The sequence below is a fragment of the Leucoraja erinacea genome, chromosome 7 (genome assembly GCF_028641065.1).
Source record: "Leucoraja erinacea ecotype New England chromosome 7, Leri_hhj_1, whole genome shotgun sequence".
Taxonomy (NCBI): Eukaryota; Metazoa; Chordata; class Chondrichthyes; order Rajiformes; family Rajidae; genus Leucoraja; species Leucoraja erinaceus.
The window spans coordinates 35,220,008-35,241,134 of NC_073383.1; the positions used below are offsets into that span (position 1 = coordinate 35,220,008).

Here is a 21,127-nt window from a genome sequence, read left to right on the forward strand (position 1 = left end):
CTATGAAGCCATGTATCCCAAACATTATGGTGCCCTGAAATGGGGGAACTATGTATAAACACAGCTGTAATTTCTACATGGTGAAACCAAAATGTATAAAAATGGCCTTTAATAAAACCTGACAATGTGCACTTTAACCACATGTGATTTGTTTAATTACATATCTCAAATTGTGGAGTACAGAGGCAAATAAATAAATGATGGGTCTCTGTCCCAACATTATAGAATGCACTGTAGGAGAGTGCGTCAACCTGAAAACAGATAAAATACATCTGTGGAAAGTGAGAGTAAGCAGTTCTATGCCTATGGATCAGTTCCTTTTTTTCGGTGAGGGAGTGGAGGCCTGTGGGAGTAGTATAACCACTGCAGACATCATAAGTTTCTGTGGGGACAGGCTGCAAGATTTCTGGTCAGTGAGTAAGTGGATCACTTTTCAGTTCTTTTCTGCAGTCTTCCACAGTGCTACTTTCTTTGTTAAAATCTCCGATCTACATTGTGGCGGAAATGGTGCCCCATCCACATGTATGACAGCTGCATGTGCACAATAGGTTTCCTTGCACTGCAATGACCCAGCAATAAACCCACAACCTACTGATACACAAACTCACTGTGGGCACCGGTCCTGGAACCAATACTATTTTTGCTATCAGTGCCTCATTACATTCCACTCTCTGAGAGGCACTGTTTCCCACTGAAGTCCTTTCCAATCTTCTAGATAATGATTGCTATGCCCCTATCATCTTTGCTCTTAGGACCTAAGAATATGATAGTAACTGCTCACATGATTCCCTCTCATGCAGATACATGGCAACATGATAATTTCCTTACTTTTGATTCAGGTGATGTGGTGTTCAGGCCCAGCTCTAAAAATTTAAGCACATGCAGTTTTAAGGGAGGGTTGTGCTGTTGTCTTTCAGCTGAGGTATTAAACCAGGGCCCAGTATCCCACTATGGAGTAGGTACCACAGGACTATTTATATTCACCTTTCAATCGCTATCACAGAGAAAGTTTATCTGGTTATTTTCAGCTGCTGCTTTTGAGACCCTGCTGTGTTTGACCTGACTGCCACTTTCCCTACAGTGACTATGCTGCAAAGGTACTTCATAGGCTGCACAGTGTCTTTGGTAGACCAGAGGTAATGAAAGGTACTAGTTAAACACAAGTGTTTCTTAGCTCAAACCATAGGAATGAAGCCCATGCTTGTGGAATGTGACACTGCTTTAATCCCCTGAAAGAAGTGAAAAGAAATTGCCTTCTCCCTGTATTTAAAATGCAGCTGAATCTGCTGGGAATATTGGTCTGACCAATCTTGCTTGTCTGTTGTCACCAGAGGTTCTAGTCGCCACCAAAGGTTAACAAAAACTGGTCATCAGTGTTAACAGCCGAGCAAGGATCGGGCAGCCGCGGTGCCAGGTTATTTATGCATTGGTTGTTCCTACCCCAATTTTCTTGTCTTTCCATTCCAGCGTCTCCTGGAGATCAGTGATTTCTTGTGCAAAAGAACGCTGTTTCTGGTTCAGCTCTTTGATTTCCTACCAGTTGGACCCATGTCAAGTAGAGCAAAAGAGGAAAAGGAAAGAGAAGGTAGAAAGAGGTAGAAAGTGAACCGTAGCCGGAGAGAGAGCAAGGGTGAACAGGCAAAAAAGTGGCAGACAAAACGGCAAACCATACTGTCAGCAACAGGTCTCATATCAATTTAAATTAAAATTACAACTCAAATAATTTTATAAAATCTCTGAGATAGCAATACTGCAGAGTCCACCTTCTCAGTGTCACAAGTGGATTCATTCTGGGCGGGGCTGCATGTTATCCCCACTCCTGCCCCACTGACCTGAGTGATATCTTCCTAGCAACCTGCCAGTTAGAAACACAAATTGTTGAGAATTTCGATATTCACTGCTGATCCATGTATTGAATATAGATTACTTTGTGGAGCACCTGTGCTCAGTGCGCAGCAGTGACCATAAGCCTGCCAGCTTAATTTACCGTCCCACTGATCTTCCTGTCTGTAACTTTCTACATTATTACAATGAAGCTTAATACGAGCTTGAGGAACAACACTTCTTCTTCCACATGGGCATGCTGGAGCTTGCAGGACTTAACATGAATTCTCCAACCTTAAATAACACACTATTTTTTCTGTTTTGAGCTTCATCATTCTGATCCAGTTTTCTTTACTTTGTATAGTCTATCTTGCTGGGCAAATCCCACAGCCTTATCAATAGCAAAGTATCAAATAAAGAAGCTTAATCTGCACACAGCAGCTTCCTTAACTGGCATCCAGTTTCATGCTATCACAGATATTACCTCTGTTCCACTCTCCTACCTTCTCTGCTACCTAAAACTAACGTTGTTTTCTTATTCCCAGTTCTGATGATGAGTTTTGGACCTAAAATGTCAACTATTTCCTTTTCCACACATGCTGTCTGACATGCTGCATCTTTCCTGAATTTTCCATTCCAACTTTCAGCATCTAGAGCTTTTCTGATTTTTATTTAAGACTGACAAACAATACGCCAAGAATAAGTTATTTTGGGCATAGAATATGCATACAGCACCCAGCCCCAATCAGCAGCTCACACCTAAAATGGTGGGGTCAAATGTAAGGAAGGGACAAGATTGAAGGGATAAGAAAAGGTGTTTCAGGATGTCTGGTAATGGCAAAAGGCCATCATGGAAGCTGCAGCATCTATCTGTCTATATACTATTAAAAGTCTCGTCTTGTTTCTGTGTGTGTGCGTGTGCGTGTGTGTGTGTGTGCGCGCGTATGTCTGTGTGTGTGATCGTATTTTCGCCAAAACGGTACACGGTAGCGCAAAATTTTTTCAGAACGTTACTCAGATTTTTCCCGTCGTGGGTCTAATCAAGTTTCCTTCAGATTTTATGTTATATTTCATGTTATTGATATTTCATGGTTTACAAAAGCCAACTTTAAAAAGATTTTTACTGTTAAAATCCTTCTTAGCAGCTTCCAACAAACTTTGATACAAAGTTGCAATATAGGAACACTGTGTGCTTCAACCACCATAGTCTTCCACTGGATATTTGCAACAATGTTGCCATCATACAACACTTACTCCAGCTCCTGGCAGCAAGTGCTTCAATAGGAGGAGGAGGGTGATTTGGTATTGCTATTGGAAGTGCTGCAGCGGGCAGGGTAAGTCCAATTTGATTTTGTTTTAAAGTCCAGTGCTGGGAGAGGCAGGGGAGTGATGGAATCTTATGTTGGGGAATGGGTAGAGTTGGGGGACAAAGTCTCCTGTGGGGACTACTGGATAGTGGTGGAATATTGCGTTGGGGAACGGGTTGTGTTGGGGGACCAGGCCTCCCGTGTGACAGGGACCCAACGGATCCCAGTTGGTCTAGTATATATATTATTAAAAGTCTCGTCTTGTTTCTATGTGTGTCTGGCTGTGCGATTGTATTTTTGCCAAAACGGTACATGGTAGTATTAAACATTTGCAGAATCTTACTCAGCTTTTTCCCGTCGTCAGTCTAATCAACTTTCCTTCAGATTTGATGTTATATTTCATGTTATTGATATTTAACAGTTTAGAAAAGCCAACTTTAACAAGATTTTTACTGTTAAAATCCTTCCTGCCAGCTTCCAACAAACTTCGCTACAAAGTTGCAGTACAGGAACACACTGTGCTTCCACCAACTTTTCACCTGAATGGGAAAGTCCTCCACCTGACATTTGCAACAATATTGCCAGCATACAACACTTACTACAGCTCCTGGCAGGACAGGAGGAGGATGGTGAATTGGTATTGCAATTGGGGAAGAGCAATTGGAATTGTTTTTTAAGTCCCGTGCTGGGGGAGGCAGGGGACTGCTGGAATCTTACGTTCGGCAACAGATTGAGTTGGGGAACCACACCAACTTTACAAGATTTTTACTGTTAAATCCTTGCAGCCCCAGCTTACAACAAACTTCCATACAAAGTTGCAATCCAGGAACACTCTGTGCTTCCACCAAGTTTTCACCTGAATGGAATCTCACAGTCCCCTGATATTTGCAAGAATGTTCCCATCATAGAACACTTACTCCTGCTCCTGCCAGCACAGGAGGGGGAGGGGCCAGGGGAAGTGGAATTGGAAGCGCTGGGGGAGGTAGGGGAAGTGCAATTGGAAATGTTTTAAAGTCCAGTGGGGGGGGGGGGGGGGGGGGGGGGGGGAGGGGGGGGAGTGGTGGAATCTTCCGTCGGGGAATGGGTTGAATTGGGGGGACCAGGCCTCCTGTGAGGGCTATGGGTGAGTGGTGGAATATAGCATTGGAGGAACGGGATGCGTTGGGGGACCAGGCTTCCCATGTGACAGGGACCCAACTGGTCCCACTTTGTCTAGTATTAAGTTAAAACAAAGTGCTACTGCAGTAGCTGTACATCTGGTTGCTATGATATTGCAGTCAAGTGATCAGTTTTCACATGAAATGGAGGTGGCTAACGCTATCCACACAAAATGTACAACATTTATAACACACCAAAAACAACCAAATAACATTCATGAACAATTAGATGGGTTAAACAAGCTTGGCGAATCCTAGAGAAACCTGGACCTTGGCATGGCTAAGATCCTCCATGAGCTATAATGCTACTGCTACCTCTCAGTGGTGGCTGGTGGTTGGAGCTTTGCAGCTGGTTGTCTCGGGTGGCTGTACCACTTCACTTACCGTTAACATCTCTTCCCTTTCTTGAAGGGTCTCCTTCATTTCTTCAAACTGATGTTGCAAGATGCAATAAGCATGTTTTTGTCTCTCCAGTTCCTAGCGAAAGGAGAAAGTGAGGTGTTACAACTTCAATGAGCAGGGCCGTTGTAGAAAACTGATCTACAATCCCAGAAATCATGGTGAATATTGTCCACAGATAACACTCCAGCCAATAACTCCTCCTAGAGAACCCAGAACAATGTGAGACATAAGTGAGGAAGGCAGGAGTAAATGGGTGGAGAATCTGCAGCAGATCGATATCCAGCTGTATCATCTGACAGCCTTCCACAATGTCTGCAACTCCTCCACCCATCTACATTATTACGTCTAGGCCAAATATGCCAGTTCTGAATCCATACAACCAAGTCAGTGTGAATCCCGTACATCTAGATCATTTATATCTATCACAAACAGCAGAGATCTCAATCCACCCTCCTTAGCTCCTGCCTAATTATATTGTCATCTGCCATGCCAAATTAAGTACCTTCCCCCAACATCCAGACGTGTCCCTATTCAAAACAATCTTAAAACTCTGCCACGAACTTGGTGAAAACAGAGATCTTTCCAGGTGATTCTCCCGCATAGTTTAGTTTGGAGATACAGAATAGAAACTGGTCCTTCCGCCCACCATGTCCAACCATTGATCCCCTGTTCACACTAGTTCACACTTGTCTAGTCCCTACATATTAGAAGCAATTGTTACGGAGGCTGATTAACTTACAGACCCACGCGATGTGGGAGGAAACCAGAGCACCTGGAGGAAACCTATGCTGTCACAGGGAGAACATGCAAACTCCACACAGAAAGCACCCAATGTCAGGATCAAACCCAGATTTCTGGTGCTGTGAGGCAGCAGCTCTACCAGCTGTGCCATCCTGCAATGTCAAGATTATGGGACAGAATAAAAGGCTCATCTACTCTAAGAGCTGCAATCTGCTGTAATTGGCCTAAGATGCTGGACACCTCATCTACTTACCTTGGACTTTTCCTCATGCCCCCTGTGCATCTCTGCTAACTGTTCTTCCAGCCCTAGCAGATCTTCCCTCAAAGTGTCCACCTGGTACATCAGATTGGCCTTTTCGTTGTCTAGCTGTGCGTTTGATACCATAGCCTTTTTGTACTTCTCCTCAACCTCCATCAACGAGTCCTAAATAGGGAAGAGAAAAAAATTGTCAAAAGAGCAGCAGCAAGCATCACTGTTATTGTTCAAATCCAGAATGGGCAGAGTTAGCAAAGGAGGCAAAAGAGATTGCAGATGCATGAATTTAGAGGAAAGGTAGCAGCTAGAGGAACTCAGTGGGTCAGGCAGCATTGACGAGGGAATGGACAGTCAAGGTTTGGGTCAACTTTCATTTAGCCTGGAATGGTGGTGTATTGCACCGGGACCAGGACAAAGTCTGCCTGAAAAAATAAATACATCATGATAGGGCGGAGGAGCATTACTGGCGAGAGGAGGTATTAATCTCAGCATATGTGAGAGAACACAGACAACACCAGTAATCAGAGTCACTTCACATGTAGAAAGAAAACCGGTGAATTAACCCATCCCTGGGTTAGCAGATTCAAACCCTCTCAACGCAGCCAGGTTTGATGGACAAGTGCATGGAACACTTGATTGCTGGTGAGGGATGGGGCAAAGGTGCTGGTGGAAAGGGTGAGTGATCCAGAGGAGGAAAGATTAGAAAACGAATAAGCACAAGAATGAACTGGTTAGAATTTAAATAATGGGTGAAAGGCTGAAAGCATTCAGTCCTGTCCATGCTGTTAATTGGAATCTGGTAAGATGGAAGGGGATCAGTAGGAACTGAACCATATTGATTAGCATCATGTCAATACTTAGGCAACTAAGCACCACTGGGGTAGGGGCTCACACTCACTCCCAAACTAGATACCTTCAGCTCCTTCAACCCCTCCATGTACTTTCCTTCTACATCCTGTATCTGGTCCTTTAATTCAAAGATTTCCTGTTGGTGGGAAAATTGGACAGCCGTGAGAACAGAGAGAAGTGGGTAGATGGATAGAAAGGAGGCAGATACCAAAGAGTTGAAAACAGGAAGAAATTCAAGAGATACAAACTCAGAAAACAGATAGAAAGAGCAGGCAAGAGAGCAAAAAAGAGAAAGAAGGAGATCAGAATGGTTAAGAATAAGGAAGAGTTCCAGACAAAAGCAAAATCACAAAGAGTAAAAGAGAGAGGACGAGAAGATGAGAAACGGAATGATAACAACACAGGGTCAGAAACATGGAGCATAACAGGAAGAAAGAAATACAATTAGAGGCAGATGAAAAACAACATCTAAAAAGATACAGAGATAAACCTGCAATGAGAGAAAGGAAAATAAAAATAATACTGATAGAAATGAGACAGGGTGAAACATGGAACATTTATAAGATTGGAAGCCATTCAGCCCATGGTGTCTGTACCAGTGAAAATAAAGCGAATCAGCTAAATCTTACCTTCCTGCATAACTTTAAGTACATGTCAAAGTCTTTACCTACTTGGGCAGTTGATTGAGATTGTGGATAACTTGCTTCCACTCGCTTTCTGGGTTTTGAGGTGACTGATGAGGCCATTGTTCAAACTAGATTCTTCTACAGATGGGGAAGGTGGTAGCTGACAGTGTGGTAACATGAGGTGTTTGTGAGGTGGTGCACTCTTTTTTGCTATTTACACAAGAATTCTATGCTCCTGATGCATGGACACAAGGCTTTGAATACAATTTCTCTCAATGGATTTCCAAAATTCAGTGCGGGGGTTGCATCTTTTCCAAGGAGATTCAAAGTGAATTCTCAAATCTTTATCTGTTTATCTGGTACAGATAGTTTCGTTATAACACAATAGTTGGGTTCCTATGAAACTCTGTTTTGTGTTATTGAAACAATTGTGTCAGTAGGGGAGAGAGATGTCAGACTTTGCAATAACATATTTTTTCCCACTGCAGGATTTTCAAAAATAAAGATTTTTTCAACAGCAATAAATTATTTTTTATAAGCTAAAAATACTAAAGACTATGTTCATTGCTTAATACGGAATAATTGCACGTGTCAATAGAAGCGATTGCTTCTCAATATCAACAGTTGCCTGCGGTGAAACTGACTAAACAGACAATGGTGTTTAATTATTGTGGGCAGGTTACATAGAAATGTAGACTGCTTTTTTTTAAGGCAGTTTTTCTTCTGCTTGTCAATTTCCAAAGTAACTTTTAGGTGCTCCTCTGGACCCAATCAAAATTGCATAAAACACATTTAACCTGTGTAATACAAATAGTATTCCCCAATTCATCAATTGTGTTATAATCAGTGGGGGCGCCCTGTCAGCAACGTGTTCGTCATTTCTACTTTTTTTTGTTTTTTTTAGTGTGTCCAAATGTGTGTTTTAGAGTCTCTTGGCGAGTCTTGTGTGGGGGGTGGTGAGGGGGGGGGGGTAAGGGGGGAACCGCTTTTGGTCGCCTCCTCCACGGAGAGGCGACTTTTTCCATGTCGCCTCCTTCGCAGCCTAACACCATGGATTGGTGCGGTCTTTCCCGGAGGTTCAGCAGCAGGCACAGCGTGGACTTTTCATCACAGAGCGGGGTTATCAGAAGGGAGTGCTCAGATCGCTGGCCCGCGGACTGTTAATGCCTGAAGCCGCGGTCTGCGGAGCTTCTAGCCGCAAGCGCGGTGTCCGGAACCTGGGACCCCTCGCTAAGGATCACCAGAGAAGAGCTCCGACCGCCAGCCCGCGGCCGATAACATCCTGAAGCCGCGGTCTGCGGAGCTTCTAGCCACGGGCACGGTGTGGACTTGCCATCTGGAGCCTGGGTTCCCTCACCGGGGACAGCCAGAGAAGGGCTCTGACCGCCGGCCTGCGGCCTACAACATCCTGAAGCCATGGCCTCCGGTAGGAAAGCGCCAATTCAGGACCTCCAAGCTGTGGAGTGTGTTCGACCGTCCCGACGTCAGAGTTTCAACCATCCCGACGAGGGGGCCTGTACATCGGGCCGTACGTAGCGGCGACTACGGAGGTTTATGGCTCTGACCACGGGTGAACAAAATGGAAGAGGACTGACTGTACTTTGTGCCTTCCACCACAGTGAAGAATGCTGTGGTGGATGTTTGTGTTTAATTTTATTATGTATTGTGTTGTTTTTTTATTGTGCAAATTCATTTCACTGCACTTTATTGTGCATGTGATGAATAAAACTGATTGATTGATTGGTTGAAAAATCTTTTTTGTCAATGGACCAAGTGCATTCCAGGGCATTGAAAGTGGTGATGAATTTCATCATTGATGTCTGCCAACATTGAGAGGTGGTTCCTGGGTTATGGGAAGGGATCCACATGTTCCATTTTCTTACCATGAATCTTTATTGTTCAGTGCCAGGGACAAGTTGATAGCGGAAATATTGTCAAGGGCAGATTGATAGAGGACCTTTATTGTGAATATTGAGTGTGAAGAACATCCTCCCATAAGCTTTAATAAATGAATGGACGATGACTTGGAACTCAATCTCCTAGCACACATGAATACAAATATTATCTGTACACTGCAGCTTGTCTACTGAAGATTTGGGTGACATTAGTAGAGTGTAGTCACCATGGGTTGAACATCATCCCAGGGGGTTCATAAAACATATATAGGTAGAAGATGAATTTCTGTGCACAGCCAAATTTGAGGGTCTCCAGTTGTGTTTAATTGATATTGATTTATTATTGTCACATGTACCGAGACATAATGAAAAAACTGTGTTTGCGTGCTATCCAGTCAAATCATACCACACAGGAGTATAATCAGGTGGTCCAAAGAGAAAAATATTTAGTGCAGAATATTGTGTACACCGTTACAGCTGCAGAGAAAATGCAGATTCGGAAGGTGCAAGGGGCACAGTAAAGTATGATTGGGAGATTGGGACTATACTTTTAGTTTATGAGTGAACCATTCAGTAGTCTGGTAACAGCACGGAAGAACTTGATTCTAGTACGTCCTTTCAAGCTCTTGTATCTTCTGCCCTAGGAGGGAAGAGGGAATGACTGGGGTGTAAGTGGATCTTGATTATGTTGGCTGCTTTCCAGTGCCTGTGTGAAGTGCAGATTGATGGGATGGGAGGCTGGTTTATGTGATAGATTCTTGCCATCGTGGCAGAGCAGTTGACAAACTAAGTTGTGATGCATTCCGATAACATCTTTCTACAGTGTATCTGTAGAAATTGGTAAGTCATTAGAGAAATGCTAAATTTCTTTAGACTTCTGAGGAAGTAGAGGTGTGGGTGTGCTTTCTTGGCCGTAGCGTCAATGTGGTTGGACCAAGACAGATTGTTGCCGTTATTTATGCCCAGGAACTGGAAACTCGAGACCATCCCCATTTCAGCACCGTTGATGTACAACACCTCTTTTTTCTGAAGTCAGCTCTGAAGACTAGCTTCTTTTTCTTGCTGACAATGAGTGTGTAGTTGTAGTATTGACACTATTTTACTAAGCTTTGAATCTCATTCCTGTACTCTGATGATATCACTGGCATTATTAAGGTTGAAAAAGAACATATAGATTGGTTTGTCCTGCTCCCTGTGTTTTCCTTGGAGTTGTCATGTAGTGAAGAATCGTGCTCTTTTGCGATGGTGAAGAAGTGGATGAGGAGGACCCTGGCAATGACGTTCCCTGTTTGCACATTTGGATTTGTCTCCTCTTTTGAAGACGGTCATGACTCAAGTATTCTTTAAATATCTCTGTCGCTACCACTCTTTCCAGCTGTCATCCAGAACCCTATTACTCTCTGGTGAAAAGAGATTTCTTAATCTCCACCATGAACTTAAAGGCGCATTTAGGAAATGTGTGCATTTTCCAATAAATTTTAAGTGTTCCAATTGGATATTTCCCTGGCTATACCAGCACTTAAGTGACCTTTTTCCTTTCCTACACTCTTCCACTACACACTTTACCTTAATTTCTCGAATGGAGCCTTCTGTGTCTATTGAGGTGGTGGTCTCCCCACTACCTCGCCTTGATGAGGTCCCCCCCAAGGAGGCAAGGGTAGCCGCAGAGAGGCTTGAAGCTGCTCGGGATCCCTGAAATAAAAAGTACACCAGTTAGCCAATAAAGCCACATGGGCCAGAGTATTCTGCAGTGCAAGGCAAATAACCATGCTTGTAATTCCAAATGCAGTTCCATGAGTCTTGTTTGGCATTAATACAATAAAGTACTTCTCACTAATGCAGCTTTCAAACGTTTGAAAAAGGTCAAGATTTTCTATTGCATGTTTCAAAAAAAGATTGATTCTGTGCATACTATTTAAGAATTCTCTGAATAGCTTGCAGCTGTCAGCACTTAGTCAAGCAACTGTGACCTCATAAGCCACTTCTTAAAGGTATACATGCATAATACAAATACTACTTCACTGGAGAGAGCTGATTACTTGAAGATATTTGCAGCTGTTATCCTATATGTAAGAAGTTATGGCCACAGGATTATTCCGAGGGACCGGGGGAGGCTGGTGGACAATATTTATACAGCAAGGATGCTTTATGTGCAAAAAGTCAATTGGTCCGTTCAGGCTACATGCAGACACTATTGGCAGAAGATTGTAAAGGCGGTATCTGTGGAAGCAATATCCCATGCAATGCAGACCAATACTGCAAGTAAGATCTTAATCTTGTCAGATTTATAAAGTTGCATCTTTAGCGTTTAGTACCATCTTCATTACATTTGCACCTTTTACACGACTATTCACTGTGCAAATGCCTTTCCATCCAGCACACACCAAATCCATTTCAATCTCTATTCTCCCTCTCCCATCCTGTCTCTCTGTTATCGTTCCACATCTTTGTCTCTCCATGTCCGTCACACTCTCTTCCTCCACTCCCCATGCCTCTCTCTTTTTGTTGCTGGTGCTTTGCCCATTTCCCCTTGTACACAGTCTCTCTCCCACTTCTCTGCATTCCTCTTCATGTCTATAGAGGGTCTCGACCCAAAACGCTCCAGGACTGATAACCAATCATGAGTGATTAGTTTCATCATAAACGTATTGATCTGACACAAGTACCAGAGTCAGTAATGGCAAAAAGATGCAGACTGCAGAGGACCACATGGGGAAGGCTGGCCTTGCCACAGCCTACTGAATCTGATGAGCCACAGATTCAGGCTCTGCCTATTCAGAAGAAATGAAGCACATGTCACCAGTGGACCTGTCCCCGCAGCGCACTAGCTCAAACCCTGACACTGTGAATGGACAGATTTGAGGTGTGTTCCACATGGAAGATACCTGTCTCGTTGGTCAGGGAGGAGAGGAATAGGAACTCCTGTTTCATCTCCAGAATGGTGCTGAAAACACAGATGCTTAGGAACATACTTGGTGACTGGAGAACACATCCACATTCTCTTGGGAGTGTGTGCAGCCATGATCTGGCCTCCACTTGCTCTTGTGCCAGGCAATGGCATTGCAGTGGAAGCACAGCGGTTGAGATCAGGTTTCTACCTCTACTCAGGCAAGAGTCCCAGTCCTCCAGAACTATGCTAACACTAACAGGGAGGATCCCAGAGACAAGGGTCTCGACGCAAAATGGCACCTATTCCTTTTGTCTAGAGATGCTGCCTGACCCGCTGAGTTACTTCAGTCTTTTGCGTCTGTCTTAGGATCCCAGAGACAGGTGGATACTCCGCTGGACCTCAGTGCAGCACTCTTGAAGTGATCATCTGCAATTAAGCCTCCCCCACACTTCCACTACCATTCTTTTTCTCTTGGCTTACATTGACATATCCTTTCCATATCCATCCTTCCCGTTCTTATGCACATAAAACATTTTTAGATGTTCCTAGATCTGAAGCAAGTTTAATTATCTAAAACATTAAATCTCAATTCTCAATCCACTGATGGTTCCTGACCCACTACATCCACCATTTTCTGTCTTTTGAGCAGATTACTGAGGACATGTCATGGAATGTATCAATGGGTCAATTAAACAGGACAGTTGAGGACTGTTTAGGAAACTTGCAGTAAGTTCCTCACCTTCTCTATAAAATCCTTGTCCAACTTCTCCTCCACCTGATGGATAGAAACAGAGGAAAGAAGTTTAGAAAAAACATTGACCATCAATGCAATCATTTTCACAAATCATGTAGCAGAGTGTAGCCATATAATCTATTGTGAGATTGCACCTATTAAGTCACATTAATCACAGTTCGTGTCATTTAAACAAAAAGTCAATATCAAGACAATGACCACATTTGAAGATCTAAGTAAGAGGAGTGGACCAGGAGTGAGAGGGGAAAGACGAGGGGCTGGAGGAAGTGGGGATGGGGGAAGGAGAGGGACTGAGAGGAGGGAAAGAGAGGGAGAGGAGAGGGGCAGGAAAAAGAGTGAAGAGAGTTAGGGAGAGAGGCAGGGAAAAAACAGAGAAAGAGAAGCCAATAGAAATGAGTGAGTGTAGCCAATTTGACTTAGTATCCTTTGTTGGAAATGTATTAAAAAATACAGCATGTACTGCACACGCACAATCTTCTCAATTTGTTTTTTCACTTTCGGAGTAGCAAATCATGCTTAATCTGTTAGAATATGTCACAACACTAAATTATACCACTTTAACACAAATTACTCCCACCATGAATAATAGACCTCTGCCAAGTGTTATTGTGACAGATTTGTATCATTGTTAGACAATGAAATACATTGCAAAAGGTAAACTGCTGGGGGAACTAAATGGGTCAGACAGAATTTGTGGAGGGAAATGGACAATCAACATTTTGAGATGAGACCCTTCACCGCCAATTAAAGGTATATCCATTTATATTTTCAATGTGCTATGTAGTGAGACACCCTTTAGTACTCTACTCAATTGATAGACATTAACAATCATGCCACCACCAATACAATAACAGAGTTATGCAGCAGTCCTGTACCCTCCTGTTTTACATCCCAATGTAATGCAGCAACATGCCTGTACCAATCAGTATCACTATTACAACCAGTTCAGCATGAGAGTCTCATCAGGGTCAGTAACATCAGTGGCACAGACTAGAGGTTGGGATCATCACAGGCTGTACCACCTCTGTGATCCTTTTTGCCTTGGCGATGAACATGATCGTCAAGTCTGCTGAGCCAGAGTGCCGGGGCCCTCGGACCAAGTCAGGAATGCGCCAACCACCAATCAGAGCCTTCATGGACGACCTGACTGTCACCACTGAGTCAGTGCCAGGAGGCAGGTGGATCCTGCAGGGGTTGGAGAAACTGATTGGATGGGCAAGGATGAGGTTTAAGCCAGGAAAATCAATGTCACTGGTGCTGAAGAAGGGCAACGTCATGGACAGGTTCCGCTTCAGCATCGAAGGGACATCAATCCCAACTGTCTCCGAAAGGCCAGTGAAGAGTCTTGGCAAGGTGTTTAACAGCAGCCTGCAGGATACAGCATCTGTCCAGGCAACCTGTCAGGAGCTGGAGAGTTGGTTGAGAGCAGTGGACCGGTCGGGGCTTCCCGGCAAGTTCAAAGCATGGATTTACCAGCATGGTATCCTGCCAAGGATACTCTGGCCACTGCTTGTCTACGAAGTCCCAATAGCCATCGTAGAGAGATTGGAGAGGAAAGTCAGCAGCTTTCTCAGAAGGTGGCTGGGACTGCCCATGAGCCTTAGCAGCATCGCCCTTTATGGGAATAACACCAAGCTCCAGCTGACCCTGAAGTCCCTGGAGGAGGAGTTCAAGGTGACTCGGGCCAGAGAGGTGATGCTGTGCAGTGACTCCAGCGACCCCAAGCTGTCTCAAGCAGGGGTGGAGGTGAAAACTGGGAGGAAGTGGAGAGCCGGCGACGCCGTGCTGCAAGCAGAGTCCCGGATACGCCAGAGTCCTGGTGGCAGCAGTGACTCGGGGAAGAATCTTCCCATCTACCCAGTTTGACAAGGCCAAGGGGAAGGAGAGGCGCAGGCTGGTGCAAGAGGAAGTGAGGGCAGTGGTGGAGGAGGAGAGGTGTACCAGAGCAGTTGGATTGAGGCAGCAGGGAGCCTGGACAAGGTGGGAGCAGGCCATGGACCGAAAAGTCACATGGACTGAGCTCTGGCAGGCTGTACCACAATGCATCAAGTTCCTGGTCCAGGCAGTGTATGATGTCCTGCCCAGCCCATCGAACCTCTTCATCTGGGGCAAAGCTGAATCTCCAGATTGCCCGCAATGCACAGGCAAGGGGACGTTGGAACACATCCTGAGCTGTTGCCCAAAGTCTCTTGGGCAGGGCCGGTACACATGGCGTCACGACCAGGTTCTCAAACCCATTGCAGAAGCCATCAGCATGGGAATTAGCAGCTGCAAACGAGAACGCCCCACCACCCAGATGATCACCTTCTTGAAGGCCGGAGTGGCTGCCAAGAACCACAGCAGCCAGGAATCCGTCAGGAATCCTGGCGACTGCGCAGGACTGGCAGCTTTCCGTAGACCTGGTGAAACAGCTGAAGTTCCCACAGCACATTGCCACGACCAACCTGAGGGCAGATATCCTCCTGGTCTCAGAGGCGACCAAAAACATCGTCTTGTTGGAACTGACTGTGCCGTGGGAGGACCGTCTGGAGGAGGCCCACGAGAGGAAGATGACCAAGTATGAAGAGCTGGTCATAGACTGCCGCAAGCAGGGCTGGAAGGCAAGGTGTATGCCCTTTGAGGTTGGCTGCAGAGGTTTTGCAGGGCAATCGCTCTACAAAGCCTTGAGCGCACTGGGCATCAACGGAGTGGCGAGGAGAAGGGCCATCAAGAACACCACAGAGGCAGCGGAGAAGGCCTCGAGATGGCTCTGGATCAGGAGAGGGGGTCCATGGGGAGGAGCGAATGCCACCTGAACACAAGTCGTGGTCTGATCAACCACGGCTGGGTCGCCTGGGTGAGGGTGTCTGATGTTGAAAGACCCGAAACACCCAATGACCCCAGGTTACATCACTGATGATGTGTTCAGGAGCATCTATAGATGTATTTGTATCAAATAACAGAGTTATGCAGCAGTCCTGTACCCTCCTGTATTACATCCCAATGTAATGCAGCAACATGCCTGTACCAATCAGTACTGCACCACGGTTTAATATAGTGACAGTCTTGTCCCCGTCAGTATATCCATCGGACAGTCATGCACCCACAAATACAACAACTATACAGAGAGATTTATATGCATTAATCCAATTGTGATAGTAATTACCATATGCCAATTCCGTACCAGTTGTTAAAGGGAGACCTGTGTCCCTCAGTATTGTAATGCACTGTTGGATAATGTGAGGTCTATGTAATCTAAGCATTGTACCAGTATGGTGACTAACCTAGACTCACTGGTCCTGCACCAGTGACATGTAACAGTGCGCTGCATAATGTTTGGCGCAAAGACCCATCATTTATTTATTTGCCTCTGTACTCCACAATTTGAGATTTGTAATAGAAAAAATCTCATGTGGTTAAAGTGCACATTGTCAGATTTTAATAAAGGCCATTTTCATACATTTTGGTTTCACCATGTAGAAATTACAGCAGTGTTTATATATAATTCCCCAATTCAGAGCACCATAATGTTTGGCACACAGCAATGTCATGTAAATGAAAGTAGTCATGTTTAGTATTTTGTTGCATATCCTTTGCATGCAATGACTGCTTGAAGTCTACGATTCATGGACATCACCAGTTGCTGGGTGTCTTTTCTGGTGATGCTCTGCAGGCCTGTATTGTAGCCATCTTTAGATTATACTTGTTTTGGGGGCTAGTCCCCTTTCAGTTTTCTCTTCAGCATATAAACAGCATGCTCCATTGGGTTCAGATCAGGTGATTGACTTAGCCACTCAAGATTTGACCATATTTTAGCTTTGAAAAACGTTGTTGCTTTAGAAGTATGTTTGGAATCATTGTCTTGCTGTAGAATGAACCGCCGGCCAATAAGTTTTGAGGCATTTGTTTGAACTTGAGCAGATAGGATGTGTCTATACACTTCAGAATTCATTATGCTGCTACCATCAGCAGTTGAATCATCAATGAAGATAAATGAGCCAGTACCTACAGCAGCCATACATGCCCAGGCCATAACAACCCCACCATCATGTTTTACAGATGAGGTGATATGCTTTGGATTCTCTCCTCCATACTTTGCTCTTGCCATCACTCTGATATAAGTTAAGACAGTGGTCATTGACAATTCCACACATGAAGTGTATTTCTGATCTGTTGGACAGATGTTTGGGGATTTTTCTTTATTATAGAGAGAATTCTTCTGTCATTAGCTGTGGCGGTCTTCCTTGGCCTGCCAGTCCCTTTGCGATTAGTAAGCTCACCAGTGCTCTTTGTCTTCTTAATAATGTTCCAAACAGTTGATTTTGGTAAGCCTAAGGTTTGGCTGATGTCTCTCATAACAGTTTTATTCTTGTTTCTCAGACTCATAATGGCTTCTTTGACTTTTATTGGCACAACTTTGGTCCTCATGTTCTTCTTTTTGCGTATTGTGATGTATGTGATGTCTTTGCAATCAATGTAACAGAAACTCGTGCATGAGCCTCGTGACTGAGGTCAAGTGACCTTCAAGATAAAAGGCAGTGATTGCAGAATAAACGGGCTCTTGCTCTGGAACACAAACCCGGTGTGGACCTGTCCTTTGTGCCAGTCACAACTAAGCCTTACCTCAGACGAGAATACCTTACATGGGGTCAGAAGTGGGATGTAAAATGAAGAGGGAGAAGAGAAGAGATAATGAACTGCGGTAATCACCTGCAGCTATTGAAAACACAATTAACAGACACAAACTTAGTTGCAATCTCCCGCCCCGTCCTCATGTTGATAAACAGCAATAAAAGTTTCCAAAGGTGATGGAATGACTGAAGGAAAGACGGTGCTGAGAGCTCTCTCAGGAAGCTCTCTCATGAAGGAGACAATTAAATACAACTGGGCAATTACAAACACCTGTGAACCCATGTGTCTCAAACATTATGGTGCCCTGAAATGGGGGGGGGACTATGTATAAACACAGCAGTAATTTCCACATTGTGAAACCAAAATGTATAAAAATACCCTTTAATAAAACCTGCAAATGTACATTTTAAACGCATGCAATTTTTTTCTATTACAAATCTCAAATTGTGGAGTACAGAGGCAAACAAATAAATGATGCATCTTTGTCCCAAACATTATGGAGGGCACTGTATATCTATGACTATTAACTATATTGTTATATTGCAAGAACTGTTCCCTCAAGGGCTCTAGTGGATAACAGACCTTTAGCCTTTGTTAATACACAGGAGAGAGGAACTTCTGCCACACATAAAACTACCAAATATGGGGTGTCCTCTTACCAGCTAGAGTGTGGTCATCTACCCCATGGAGACCTTTGAACTATCTTTAATCGGACTTTGTCTTGGACTAAATGATATACCCTTTATTCTAGATCTGTACACTATGGACAGCTTGATTGTAATCATGTGTAGTCTTTTTGTTGACCGGATAGTATGCAAGAAAAAAGCTTTTCACAGTATCTCGATACACGTAACAATAATAAACCAAGCTAAAACAAAAAAAAAAATAGAACCCATTCTGTGTTGATCAATTAATAACCTTTTCCATTTGCCTGCACCATTTTTGTCAATTTGACCATGAGAGTCTTGCAGAGTGGTGAGTTATATTTGTAAGCAACATTTTCAGAGCAAAACTGACATACGAGTCAAGACCAATGTTTCACAGAAGCAGCATCTAAGATCACAGCTGGCTTTCATAGACTGGGAAAACTATGATCATATTGTCTTTACAAAATAAATGTTACTGTTGAGGTCATGAATGAGAAGAATGGAAACGAGTTACACAAAAATGTGTACAGTTTATAGACAGAGAGCAAGCAAGATTGTCCTCACCACTGGACTTGCTCGAGCTGAGCTTGCGCGAGATGATGTGCGGGAACTGGAGCCAAGTACACAGTTGTATTCTGAGGGCTAGTCAAAAGGAAGAGTGGAGGAAAAGTAAGAAAGAGAGGGGATTAGATGGAAAGCATTGTGGGACAGCTTACGACAGTGCTGCCAAAGAGACAAAAAAAACCATGCGCTGTTCCTCAATGATTGATAGATTAATGAGGAGTGGTACACCTCTCAGTTTCTGCGACTAAACTCATCCCATCTACCCCTGTACATACTTCCAGAGGAGCCAGTGAAGAGCCCAATTTGAAACTGGCCACATATTATTAAAAAATTAGGCAAAAAGGTCTTGAGCCTCTGGTATCAAATCAGGAAAGGTGCAATCCACCCAGATTTTGGATCCTATCCATGCTGCCCTCTCCAGTTCCTGTGGTGTTTGCCTTCTCCCAATAATTCTGCTTTCTCCACAACTACAACCATACATTGTAGATCCTACTCCACACAAATGTACATCATGGAGCCCTTTCCATTCATACTCCGTCTCCTAAATCCACCTTCAGTTGTCCATTGCAGTCTGTCCCAGACTGTACATTGCACCTAACATAATAAACAGTCACTATGTGTTTCATAGAAGCGCTGAGAAATAACATTTTACACCAAGTCACAATGCAGACAAAGGCAGACAATCAAAAGTTCAGTCAGACATTAAATTAATTGAGAATTGTGAAAAGACTAGAGTTTCGAGATGGAAATCCAGAAAGTCAATGCGCTGAAAGCTGAACCACCAATGACGGAATGATTAACCATGATAATGATCAAGAGGGAAACATTAAAGAAGTGCAGAGATTCTCATATTGTTGGCTGGAAAATTATTGAAATAAGAAATGGGAGCAAGTTCATGAAGATATTTGAAAATACAACAAGCTGGCTGTCACTGTTTTGCACTCATGCCAGTGTTGCAGCCTCAACATTGTGACTGGGACTTTCTTTTTGACATCCTTGGCACCATGCAAAATAACCAGTGTCATTTTCCATGCAGTTGAAGATTGTGTCAGGAGCTGGAAGCTACATTGGAGAGAGAGAGAGAGAGGGAAACAGGGCCTTACGGCTCGAGAGGTGGAAGTACTGTAGCGACGGCTTGCATTCCCGTCGAAGGTAGACATCTGAAAGAATGAAACAACAGTGAGACTGAGTTAACCAACAGGATAGAAGGTTAGGTGGCGACAGCAATGACGCCACTGAGTGAAAAACGCGTGTGTTGAACCGTGCAGAGCTGATCAGTGAGTGGGATGTGGAAGGGATGAGCCACAGAAGCGTTATTTGGAAGCCAGTTCACAGCACACCACACAGGGTAAGCAGGCAGTGTATCGATGTACTGTATATTAACCCTTTGGATCTGATTATCCCTCAGAATATAATCAGAAAGATAAACTGAATACTTTTCTAAACAGAATTTTGAGATTCCAATCACACTCAAATGGGTTGATCCTCTGAAGGGACCAGAAGGAAGTTGTGCTTGACAGAACATTCGTGCTGTATCTTCAGGCTCAATCTTCTGGCTCCACATCTTCAGAACATCCTCTGAGGAGGGGGTCAAGCACACATTGACCAAAATGACCAAATTGGCTAAAAGAATTAAATTAAAATTCAAGGTCACATAGGTAGTCTTGCATTCCTTTGATATAGAAGACTGGATTAAAGTGTTTAAAATGTTTGAAGGATTTCCAAGGAAGTAAACTATTTTTTTCTTGTAAGGGAGTCCAGGCATGAGGGAGTTATATTACAGTTAGAGTTGGCCAGCAGGAATAGTTTATCTGAGATGGGTCAGACTGACAATACAAATAATTTGAAGGCTATTTATGTTTCCTTTGCACGTTTCCTATTAATAGAAAAGTATTTTTCTGTTCAAAGATTACTATTGCTTTTGTGTTTATTAGCACTATCTCCCTCCTGCATTCCTTTTAACCTCATGGGGCTTGGTATCTCGTGTTCATTTTCATTGTGCCTTGCCCTCATCATTTTGTGCCTTCCTAGTTTCTTACGGTCTCCAGTGCTCCTCTGCTGCCCTGTCGATGCTTTCTTCCTGCTCAGTGTCCCCAAGCACTTCCACCCAACTACTTCAATGTTTCCTGAGCTTTCTTTCAAGCACAAGCCACACTCTGATTTGTCAGGAGGGCACAGGCTACCATGTAACACCCATTCAGGTCATGGAAATTTGCCCTTACCATATGCACTAATGACCAGGAATAATTTGATATGCAGAATAAAACCTGCTGTTATGGCATTTATGTGGAATAAAAGTAAATAAATAAACAACTTGCGCTTCCTGAAGGATGTGATGCGTCATGAAGCAACTTTTCTTTCAGCTCGCGCTCTTTGATAACGTGGCTTTGTATTATGGAAAATTGTAAAATAGGTGTTTTTTTAGCAATGCCTTGGGGGAGAGAGGGATTGTGGACGCCTATGATCCAATCAATTAATAACAGACAAGTATGAGGACCTCATGTTGTGACCAAGGCAGGCCACACACTGTGAACAACAAATTTCTAATGGTTCAGGCCTCTTACATAGCCAGGAACATGCCCTTTAAGACCATAATGTCTGTAC

General features: G+C 43.8%; 1 protein-coding gene and 1 pseudogene across 13 annotated transcripts in view; one reads left to right on the forward strand and one right to left on the reverse strand.

The window, feature by feature from the left end:
* LOC129698883 (leucine-rich repeat flightless-interacting protein 2-like) overlaps positions 1–21,127 on the reverse strand; it is a 127,861-nt gene that overhangs the window by 28,400 nt on the left and 78,334 nt on the right. For 4 of the 13 annotated variants that reach the window (XM_055638270.1, XM_055638271.1, XM_055638265.1 and 1 more), the window contains 7 exons: positions 18,524–18,601; positions 12,687–12,722; positions 10,624–10,749; positions 6,601–6,672; positions 5,685–5,855; positions 4,673–4,765; positions 1,441–1,533 (listed from right to left, as the gene is read on the reverse strand). In XM_055638270.1, coding sequence (XP_055494245.1) covers positions 1,441–1,533; positions 4,673–4,765; positions 5,685–5,855; positions 6,601–6,672; positions 10,624–10,749; positions 12,687–12,722; positions 18,524–18,601 — 669 coding nt within the window. Of the gene's footprint in view, positions 1–1,440; positions 1,534–4,672; positions 4,766–5,684; positions 5,856–6,600; positions 6,673–10,623; positions 10,750–12,686; positions 12,723–18,523; positions 18,602–19,626; positions 19,684–21,127 lie in introns of all 13 variants that reach the window. The other 9 variants (XM_055638272.1, XM_055638268.1, XM_055638264.1 and 6 more) reach the window with 6 other exon arrangements.
* On the forward strand, positions 12,735–18,515 carry LOC129698885 (uncharacterized; annotated as a pseudogene).